This window comes from Budorcas taxicolor, chromosome 10, assembly GCF_023091745.1.
Source record: "Budorcas taxicolor isolate Tak-1 chromosome 10, Takin1.1, whole genome shotgun sequence".
NCBI lineage: Eukaryota > Metazoa > Chordata > Mammalia > Artiodactyla > Bovidae > Budorcas > Budorcas taxicolor.
Window position 1 is genome coordinate 11,777,812 of NC_068919.1, and position 11,167 is coordinate 11,788,978.

Below are 11,167 nucleotides of genomic sequence, written 5' to 3' on the forward strand. Positions count from 1 at the left end.
GGCATGCATCAACAACACTGCAAAGATACTATCAACTCTCATTTTAAGTCCTTTTACTTGTTCCAATGGTAGGTAGCATGTTTAATCAGATAATTTGTTTTAAAGATTGAACCCTTCTCTGGTACAAGTACAGGAGTGTGAACTTTTCTTTGGTAAAGTACATGTTCTATTAATCATGCTGGAAAAAGTTCAATAGGTGTTTTAAACTTAGTGCATAGGTTTATTATTTTGTTCCAACTATTTGTTCTAGGAGGTAAGTATATAAATCTAATTATTTCAGAAAGGGCTACCTCCCTTTACCTGAATTCCATTCAAGTATGGTCAAGAAAAGAAAGAGTGGTTTAGGCAATCTTAACTTTTTGAAAACCTATTTTTAAAATAATTACCACAATGTATTCGAAGTAGTAATGGTTATTTTACAAACCTTATTTTTATACTGCTCTATGGTTCTTTGTAACTAAGTCTTTAAGTTAGAATTTAATTTTAAACTACTACTGCTGCTGCTGCTGCCAAGTCGCTTCAGTTGCGTCAGACTCTGTGCGACCCCATAGACGGCAGCCCATCAGGCTCCCCCATCCCTGGGATTCTCCAGGCAAGAACACTGGAGTGGGTTGCTATATGTTTTTAATCAGTGAGAAGTGGATACAACAAATACTTTAAAGAAGTCAAAAGTAAAATGAAACTGGCATTTAATACAACAGATTGGGTAATCAAGAAGCACAACTATTTAAAACAGATATGAGTCTTTTGGTTTAAAAAAAAAGTCAAATGTTAAGTTTTATATTTGTCACCATGTAGATTTTCCCTACCACTCTGCTGTAATACAAAGAACTCATTGGGAAAGCCTTATTCGTTCAGAGTGATCCATAGTTCTTCCAGTTACTTGGAATTGATATAAAATTGAATTCAAAAACTGGACATGGAACAACAGACTGATTCCAAGTTGGGAAAGGAATACTCCAGTGTGGTATACTGTCACCTTGCTTATTGAACTTATATGCAGAGTACATCATGCAAAATGCTGGGCTGGAGAAGCACAAGCTGGAATCCAGATTGCAGGGAGAAATGTCAATAACCTCAGATATGTAGAGGACACCACCCTTACGGCAGAAAGCGAAGAACTAAAGAGCCTCTTGGTGAAAATGAAAGTGAAAGAGGAGAGTGAAAAAGTTGGCTTAAAACTCAACATTCAAAAAACGAAGATCATGGCATCTAGTCCCATCATTTCATGGCAAATAGATGAGGAAACGAAACCGTGAGAGACTTTATTTTGGGGAGCTCCAAAATCTCTTCTCCAAAATCACTGCAGATGGTGACTGCAGCCATGAAATTCAAAGACACTTGCTCCTTGGAAGAAAAGCTATGACAAACCTAGACAGCATATTAAAAAGCAGAGACATTACTTTACCAACAAACATTGTCTAGTCAAAACTACGGTTTTTCCAGTAGTCATGTATGGATATGAGAGCTGTACTATAAAGAAAGCTGAGCATCAAAGAATTGATGCTTTTGAACTGTGGTATTGGAGAAGACTCTTGAGAGTCCCTTGGACTGCAAGGAGATCAAAACCATCAATTCTAAAGGAAATCAGTCCTGAATATTCACTGGAAGGACTGAAGCTGAAGCTCCAATACTTTGGCCACCTGATGCGAAGAACTGACTCATTGGAAAAGACCCTGATACTGGGAAAGGTTGAAGGAGAGGAGAAGGGGACGACAGAAGATGAAATGATTGGTTGGCATCACTGACTTGATGGACATGAGTTTGAGTACGCTCTGGGAGTTGGTGATGGACAGGGAAGCCTGGTGTGCTGCAGTCCACGGGGTCTCAAAGAGTCAGACACAACTGAGTGACTGAACTGAACTGTTTTAAATACAGATTCCTTTGTATTTTTTCTATTGAATATGGAAATGATTTCTGGTTAAAAATGTCTCTTTTTAAATAGGTAAAAATATGTTCTTTTAAGTATAGTTATGTGTCTTAAAATCGTTCGTTTTATAAAAAGACAAGGATAGACAAACAACTTACACTCTTTCTAGGAGACATTCCAAAAGGAAAAAAAAACTTTAGCCCAGCTTCTTTCCAAATTATGTTTTCTAGGATAATAGAACCTTACTGTTTTTAAAAAGTACATGACACAAACAAGATATCCATTTAATAGGAAGACTTTTAGACATTTAAATATCTTCCTCACTAGCTTGGAATAACAGCAATCAAAAGTATGAAAATCCAATCTGGATATTCTGTAGTTTACGCTGTAGAAGTACACTTTCAAAATTTCAAGCTTAAATATAGATGCTTTTTCCCTATTGTGATAATGTTTAGTCAATTTGTGTTTACCTTAGGGTGAGAGGTATGACTGGGAGAAGGCACAAGGGGACCTCCTGCTGCTGCTGCTGCCAAGTTGCTTCAGTCGTGTCCAACTCTGCGTGATCCCATAGACGGCAGCCCACCAGGCTCCCCCATCCCTGGGATTCTCCAGGCAAGAATACTGGAGTGGGTTGCCATTTCCTTCTCCAATGCATCAAAGTGAAAAGCGAAAGCGAAAAGCGAAAGTGAAGTCACTCAGTCGTGCCCAACTCTTAGTGACCTCATGGACTGCAGCCCACGAGGCTCCTTTGTCCATGGGATTTTCCAGCCAAGAGTAATGGAGTGGGGTGCCACTGCCTTCTCCAAGGGGACCTCCGGTGCACTGAAAATGATGCGTATCTTAATCTGGGTGGTGGTAACATGAGTGTATGCATATATAAAATTTCACCTACCTGTATATGTAAGCTTTATGTACTTTATGGTATATGTTATATTTCAAGAAAAAGTAAAAGGGTGTTTAGCTACTTATGAAATGCCCAACTGTTTTACAATGCCTCATTAATATGACTTTATTAGTCAAAATGGTATAGAAAAAACAAATTATCTGATATGCATGGCTTAAGGACTGCTAATCATGCGTAGGCAAACTATATCTGAAGCTAGAGCAAAGTTTTAGTGATGAGATGTGCTGGTAGTGTATCAGAAATTGCCAGGGAGAATACAGTGTATCAGCTTAACTATAAAGAACTGAAGTGCTGTAACAGTTTAAGCAACAACAAGAAGATCAGAACACCTGCAAATAAATGATATGACTATGGCATGTTTATTTGACTTATTTACCCATGCTTTTTATTTCTGCTTACTGTTTGGGTTTTTGTCACTGTATTGCTTGGACTTCCAAATGGTTGGGAATTCTGTTACATATTCTTAACTGTTGTTTTTAGTGTGGTAAAAAGCTGAATTTATGATTGTGCTTTTAAAATTATGCATTCAACTTCATAGCTATTACTGGAGAAGAGTTGGGTTTACGCAGGAAATACAAATACACAATCTGCCTCAAATGTTTTTTACTTTTGCTCAGAACCATGTTAATTCTCATCACCTCCAAAAGCCTTTGAGAGGATTAGCTGCATAGACCAATATTGTTCTATATTAGTCAGTATTAAGCATATGATGTCACCTTGTTTCCTCCCCTCCTTAAGCTTTTTTTTTTTTGCAGGGTGGGGGGGGAGGGGAGTGGGGTGTTTTTTTTTGTTGTTGGTTTTTTTCTTTGGGGTAATTCTCAAAATTCCGTGGCTTAAATACCACTAGCTGGCACACGATTGATAAATTTACACTCTCAAACCTGTTTGAAATGGGTCAAATACCTAAGCGCTGCAGAACAATGCAAACCAACCAGCAATTCCTCATAAAAGAGAAAGGGGGTGTGATTAGGTGCCAGCTACTAAGCAAGTTATTGCAAAAACAGTTTGGTGGTTTGCTTCTGCAATAGGCGCAGGTTAAACTAGTATTTTCTCTTAATTAGCTGGAAAAAATAAAAAAGACTAGGCTTTAGGAGGTAGAATAAATAGTCGAGGCATGAAGCCACTGGGGCAAACACACTCGGGGCTTTACGGAGGTCTTTATACTGACCCTCGGGATTGGTTACTGATTATTAACCCTGCCGGGGAACTATCGAACGGAATCTGTGTGAGGCTTATCGAGCCCCGGGTAAGGAGATGCAGGAGGGAATATAAGCTTCTAATAAAAGAAACGCAGTAACAATAGCAGAGGAACAGCTCTGCCTGGTGACGTAATGGCTGGCAGCAGTCCAGCTTCAGCAGAGCTGCTGCTACCTCAGCATCCAACCTCTCTCAACAGAGTCCAGCTTCGGCAGAGCTACCCCGGCTGCTACTTCTTGCGATGCCACTTTGTCGGTGACACCGACACCTTCGCTTACAAGGGCCAGAACGCCAGACAAAGGCTGGTGCTGCTGTTTCAAGTTGTCTGAACACACACTCTCACTCACCACCCGCCCCCCCCTCCCCAACTCCCCAAGCCCCTCAGTAGTCGAATCAATCGGCTGCTTAAGTTTAGGGCCAGAAACCTGGCGCACACTCCGGGCGTGCCTCAGTTTCCCTGGACTGCTCTCGGATCCGCTTCTCCCGGTCCGCACCCCACCCCCTCAACCCGCCACTGATCCTCTGCCCGAGTGAAACGCGGCGGCCCCGCTCTCCCGCCCGGCCCCGCGTGCCGGTCCTCCCGCCTTACCTCCGCCAGGTAGAGGTTGAGGAGACAGAGCGTGGAGAACTGGAGACAGGAGGGGAAGCAGTAGAGCAGCCAGTGGGGGAAGAAGTGCAGGTGAGCGGGCGGCCGGAGCAGGGGCAAGGAGCCGCTGAGCGAGAAGGCGGCGGAGAAGAGGGTGGTCCTGAGCGCTGCCCACAGGAGACAGAGGAAGAGACAGAGGCTCTGGTAACTCAGCCGCCGCTCGCGGTACAGGAGCAGCCGCCACAGCTGCAGGTAGGCAAAGGCGAAGAGCGCGGCGTAGAGCAGGGCGTGCAGGATGCTCAGCGCCAACTGCACCGAGCCAGGCACCGCGGCGCCCGAGGCGGCAGCGACCGCGTCTCCGCCACCCCCGCCGGGCGTCGAGGGCTCGCGGCCGGCCGCCGGACCCGGCACGGACACCCTCATGAGGGGGCTGGGGGGCGGGCGAAAGAGCGCGGGAAGGAAGGGGCCGGACTCGGAGCCGCCGTCGAGGGGGAGAAGGATGTCCCTCTGACCCCCCACCCACCCCAACCTCCAACCCCAGGAAGCGCCGTGACAGGACCCAGAGCCCCGCGGAGAGCAGCCGCGGCTCCTCGGACCCCGCCTCCTCTCCCCGGCCCCCCACCCCCGGGGGTCTCGGCTCCTCCTGCTCCGGCTCGGCTCGGTAGATGCAAAAAACAACTCTCGGCTGGAGACAATCAGCTGAGAAACCCGAGCATTTGAGGCGCTCGCTCCGCACCTTGGGCTCCAGCCGATTGGCCCAGGAGGGCACGCCCCCTGGGCGCCGCGCTCGGAAGACCACAGGCCATAGGACCCGTCGCTCAGAGATCCCGCGATCTCATTGGGCGTTCGCTTTCCCCGCCTGCTCCCTCCCCTTCATTCCCCAACCACGCTGCCGATTGGCCCAACTACTGCACGGCCTACTCGCGCTGGCGGGCGGACTAGACGTCGCCTGTCACCGGGGTGGCTCTTGCACGCCCCCTGCGCTTCCCATTGGCTGGAGAGGCCGCACAGAAGGCCCACGAGGACAGGGAGGAGCCTCGTGGGTTGTTTTTTTTGCTCAGGCGTCCGACTCAGATGAGCGGTGCAGGCTGCTGCTGCGGAGGCGGGAGGACAGTGAGCTCTCAGGTAGGGGGGGGCGGTTCGCGGTTACTGGGCAGGCAGAGCACGGCCCCGCCTTCTGGCTCTCATCCTTCACGTGGAGGGAACTGTCGGTCCGCAGTCCAGATCCCAGCCGGCAAGTCTTGTCCTCAGGTCTCGGGTACGTAGGTGGCAGCGCGGGTCCTGGAGACGAGGGCTATGGTATCTGCAAGCAGGGATGCTTGCCGGCATTCGGACCTGGTGGGTCTACCTCAGCAATGACCGCACCACGCGGCTGTGGAGTTTGGCTTAAATAGGGCCTCACCTGAATGCTTCTGTTATGTTTTCTTCTTTTTCCCTAGCGTGAGCGCCTATAAAAAGTGAGCCCTTTGTGGGGAGGAATGAGGCGAAGGCTGAACGGAAGGTCTAAGTAAGAGACCTTTGCCTCCTTCAGGACATGTTCCAGAGGAGAGTGGAATGGGATATGGGAAGGGAGTGGAAAGAGAATGGGATGGGTATGGAAGCTGTCTCTGAGTAGGGAGAAAGTGGGCATTTAAAACTTAGAATTTGGAAAGATACTGTGAGCGTTAAGTTAGGCAAAACGAGAGAATCAGAATTTTAAGTATATGATGGATGTCTGGAGAGGAAAAGGGTAATAGTCTGTGCTTTTTAAATTCCAGATGTATTCCTTCAAAGACCGGACCTGTGTGTGGGTGGATGGTTGCGCTGTATCTAGGGCTCAGAGATAAGGAAACAAATGCTGTATTATATTACTTAATGCTGTAAATAAGTGAGGAGTAAATAGATCTTCCCACATACAGTGGACTGACATATTTGTTGACTTGGGGGGAGGAGAGTTGTTTGGTAACAAAATGAGCAAAGTAGTGCAAAATGATGAGAGAATCATTTGTGTTCCCCTTAGGATGGGTTATTTAAGTATCCCTGTGAAAGACACTGCTACATTTATTTGTGTAGCTAAGACTCAGCCTTTCCTAACTCACCATCCTAAGAGGCGTGTTGCTGCCTTCTTTCCTAGCTACGAGATTCACAGGGAAAGTAAAAGTCTCCAGATTGTGGGACAGCAGTTCAGCCAGGCACCACATGTTGGTGTGTTCTGAGTTCTGTATAGGGTGTGCCGACAAACTGATGGATGTTGAGGTCTGGTACTGTTCTGTGAAGATCCCTCAGATGAAACACTCAGCTGAGCAGGTTGTGCCGTGCAGCCAGCCTACAGGAGAGCAAACTTGGAGTGAGAAGTTCACAGGCCTAATCCAACATCCGTGCTCTACAGAAGGATCTTCGCTTGTTTGTTTGTTTGCAGCGTAAGGCATTTGCCTCATGTATTCATAGAGAATGTGGTTAGGCCAGTACACTGATTTGAAAGGGTTCAGAGAGCTCCTCGCCCCAGTGACTTAATTGATTGCAGTTATGTGCTTTTGGAGAAGGAAATGGCAACCCACTCCAGTGTTCTTGCCTGGAGAATCCCAGGGACGGTGGAGCCTGGTGGGCTGCCGTCTATGGGGTCGCACACGACTGAAGTGACTTAGCAGCAGCAGCAGCAGCAATGTGCTTAAGCACATCAATTAAGCATGGATTCAGAGTTATGTGCTTTTAGGCACTTGCCAAAATCAGGAAAGCCGCTTATTTTCTGGCATATTTTATTTTTGTATGTTTTATAATCAATGAATCAGGTCATGAATAGATTTTCTCCATGAAGGGGTTTTTCTTTTTTCCCGAAATTCTCTACTCAAAGTGAGAGTAAACCACACATGGGCTTTCCAGGGGGCTCAGTGGTAGAGAGTCCGCCTGCCAGTGCTATAGAAACAGGAGACACAGGTTCGATCCCTGAGTCAGAAGATCCCCTGGAGAAGGGAATGGCAACCCACTCCAGTATTCTTGCCTGGAGAATTCCTTGGATAGAGCAGCCTGGCAGGCTGCAGTCCATGGGGTTGCAAAGAGTTGGACACAACTGAGCACACACACACACATACTCGTTTCACATCTTTGCTTGTGAGGTTTTTTTTTTTTTTTTTTAATTTCAGAGTCATAGGAAATCAGGATAGTCACCTTTTTCTCCTTCCTTTTTGGGGCCATGTATATGGGGAGGTGTAGATAGATTTGCCTCACTCCCTCGGGGAAGCTCTTTAAGTGGAGATGTGTTGATCCTTTTACTGCCTCCTTTGGGTCATTAATGATAAACTGTGAGATTTATCATTTATGAGATCTATTCAGCATTTTATTGGAGGCTGGTTCAGTGAACAGGTTCTGTTCTCCAATAGCGGTGTTAAACTGTAAGTAAGCGAATTTTTGACAGGATGTTCTTACAGGAACTTTGCAAGTATTATATGCCCCATTTGTTGCAGAATATGAAGTGTGGCTTTTCCCAGAGAATGATGCCTGCAGATCTTTGTTTAATGTTTAGAGTTGCTGATTTCCTCTTTCTCAAAAGGGGAAACTGTTAGTTTTACGTTTAGTGATAAGGGGAATTTAGGCCTTTACAGAAGAAACTAACCAAGGGTCTTCTAGAAAAGCTTGTGCCTGGAAAACCTAAAATTTGAAATGTGTCCCTGATGTACAATGGTTGAATATTGTTGTTTCGGGAGAGGAGATTAGCACGGTGGTCTTTGAAAGGAGAACTGTTTGCCAAGTGTTATATATGGGACTCAGTTCCCAGATGAGATTGCTTCAGCTGAAAAGGGCCATCAGCTGCTCCATCTGCACAGAAGGGCAAATCCTGTCTACACCTCTCACTAGCAGGAGGATCAGTGTTTTTTGCTCCTGAGGTACTTCCTCCTCCTCAGAATTCTGGTGCTGAGCAAAACAGACTTCTGTTGTCATTAACATTTTATTTACAAGCTTTAGCCCTTTTTGTACTTAAACTTCATGCATCCTTTCTTACAGTGTTTGTCATCCTCTTGTGTTTGTCCTTGGTTAAATGTCACATACTTTTTCCCAACTTTTAAATGACCGTGCATGCATACTTGTTTAGAGTTTAGGGATGAGGCAGAAATTACATCTTACATACTAACTGATTATTCAGCCAAGAGCATCATATTGAAGAACTGAGGGCTCTTTCCAGATCCAAAGGCCAAGAGTCTGCACTTAGTGGGGAGGTGTCTGTGTGTAGTATTGGCAAATATTTGTGCATGAGTTCATTTTCTTTTCATCTTGGCACTGGTTGTGGTAACAGTCAGTTGCATTTTAGAGTCATCTTCCCTTTTAAAATCTTCCTAACTTGAAATTGGGTCAACTTCTTGTGAATTCTTTGGAATATATTCCTGTAAGATCTAGGATATGTTTTTATGTTCAAGTCACTCTCTTCTTAGCTGTTACTGAAACAGATAGGGCTAGGTTGGGTTATAGTGTAATAACAACCCTAAATCTTTAAAAGTTTAAAGCAATATGTTTATTTTAACACTAGTAGGGTGGGAGCCTTGTCCCATGTTGCCCTCTTCCTGAGACTCGGTTTAACAGTTTGAGTGTTTTCAATCATTGTGACAGAGACAAAGTGTATCATGACACATACACACTGACTTTTAAAAGCTTTTGGAAGTTACATATGATAGTTTGCACATTTCATTGGCCAAATCAAGTCATGGCCGTGTGTAACTCGAGGAAGTGGGGAAGTAGAATTTTAACACATGTAGAGACCTAGAAACATTTGGACACTCTACCATTTCTGTGAGTAGACATTCTCCTTCCTATATGTACTTCAAAGAATCCGCCTGCCAATACAGGAGACGTGGGTTCAGTCCCTGGGTCAGGAAGATTCCCTGGAGAAGGAAATGGCAACCTACTCCAGTCTTCTTTCCTAGGAAGTCCCATGGATAGAGGAGCCTGGCAGGCTACAGTCTGTGGGGTCCCAAAGAGTCAGGCACGACTTAGTGACTAAAGAACAACTATATTCTTCTTCCTGTATGTACTTCAGCCTTGGCTCTTCCCTGTGGAGATAACCCCTAACTCCCATTCAGTCACTGTGTCATGCTCAAAGTCTGGGATCTCTGAGTAATGCTTAGTAGCCATGATCTCTGGACTTCATAAGTTATCTGTTTCCCTTACACTGTTGAATTCATAGAGTAGTTGTAGGGACATATAACTACAATACGTGTTCTTATTAATAATATTTGACGAGGAGAAGAATGGAAGACATAAACCAGACACTGAGCTGTAGCGTTTTTGGAACCTTACTGGACAGATGTTGCTAGGGCTCAAAGTATAAGAAAAACGAAATAAAAAAGCATATCAAAAGACTAGTTAACGTTTGACTAGCCCACAGATTTACTTTGTGAAATTGCTATAAAAGCTGCTAAACATTTATAGTCAATTTCTGTGTTTTTCTCATTATTGTAGACCAGTGCTGCTGCTGCTGCTGCCGCTAAGTTGCTTCAGTCGTGTCTGACTCGTGCGACCCCATAGACGGCAGCCCACCAGGCTCCCCCATCCCTGGGATTCTCCAGGCAAGAACGCTGGAGTGGGTTACCATTTCCTTCTCCAATGCATGAAAGTGAAAAGTGAAAGTGAAGTCGCTCAGTCGTGTCTGACTCTTAGCGACCCCATGGACTGCAGCCTACTAGGCTCCTCTGTTCATGGGATTCTCCAGGCAAGAGTACTGGAGTGGGGTGCCATTGACTTCTCCTGTAGACCAGTGACAGTTAATATTCTAGCACATGCCCTAGAGCATAGTTCTTTATGGTCCTTGGCTTTGGCTTGCAAGAGATCCTTTGATTTTTATCATCTTTGGCCACGTCTGAAGTTGGACTTTGGAGAATATGGCTTTCTTTCTGTGGCTGAGCAGTTTTGTCAGTGTGTTTCCTGACCCTGCAAAGGTGGGGACTTAGGAATTGTTTTAAGTTTTGAACAGCTAGACTTTTAGATGGTGGTGCTTCTTTGAGTACCTTTCATTTCCTCGTTAAACGTAATCAATAGCAACTATCACATACTACTCATCTTCTGTCTTCCAGCCTCTTCTCTTAGGGCCATAAATAAGTTCTTTAGCCACATGAACCTAACTACATGCTCATAAATTCATTAGGTACTTCTCACTTCCAAATTATTGTAGCGACAGTTATATCAAATGTTTTGTTATTCCTTAACACGAATAATTTGTTGAGGTCATGTCTCTGTGTTTCCTCAAAGAGAAAGAGTTTCCATGAGTAGTCTCAGAACAGTTTCCTGCTGCTTGGCCCCTGAGCCTATCTATGTGTGGGGTTCTTGTTAAGGCAGCACCTCACTTGTGATTTATATACTGGTGAAGATAAACTAGATTATGCTGCAGTAATCCACCCCCTGCTGCCACACCAATCTCAGTGGTTTAAGACAACAAACCTATGTTATTTCTTCCTCTGTCATATATTCATTGCATACCACCTGGGGGTTCTCTGGGCTGCACCCCATCTGGGACCTATGCTGACAAACAGCCACCATCTGAGTGTTTTCAGTGACTGTGACAGAAGAAAAAACAGCCAGGCACATTGCACAGTAGCTGTTAAACTGTTGCGTGAGACAACCTTATGTGCTTATAGTGTTGAAAAAG

General features: G+C 45.1%; 1 protein-coding gene across 1 annotated transcript in view; it reads right to left on the reverse strand.

The window, feature by feature from the left end:
- GPR137C (G protein-coupled receptor 137C) overlaps positions 1–4,980 on the reverse strand; it is a 54,783-nt gene extending 49,803 nt beyond the window's left edge. The window contains exon 1 of the mRNA XM_052647185.1: positions 4,561–4,980. Coding sequence (XP_052503145.1) covers positions 4,561–4,980 — 420 coding nt within the window. The remainder of the gene's footprint in view (positions 1–4,560) is intronic.
- Positions 4,981–11,167: the final 6,187 nt, after the last annotated feature.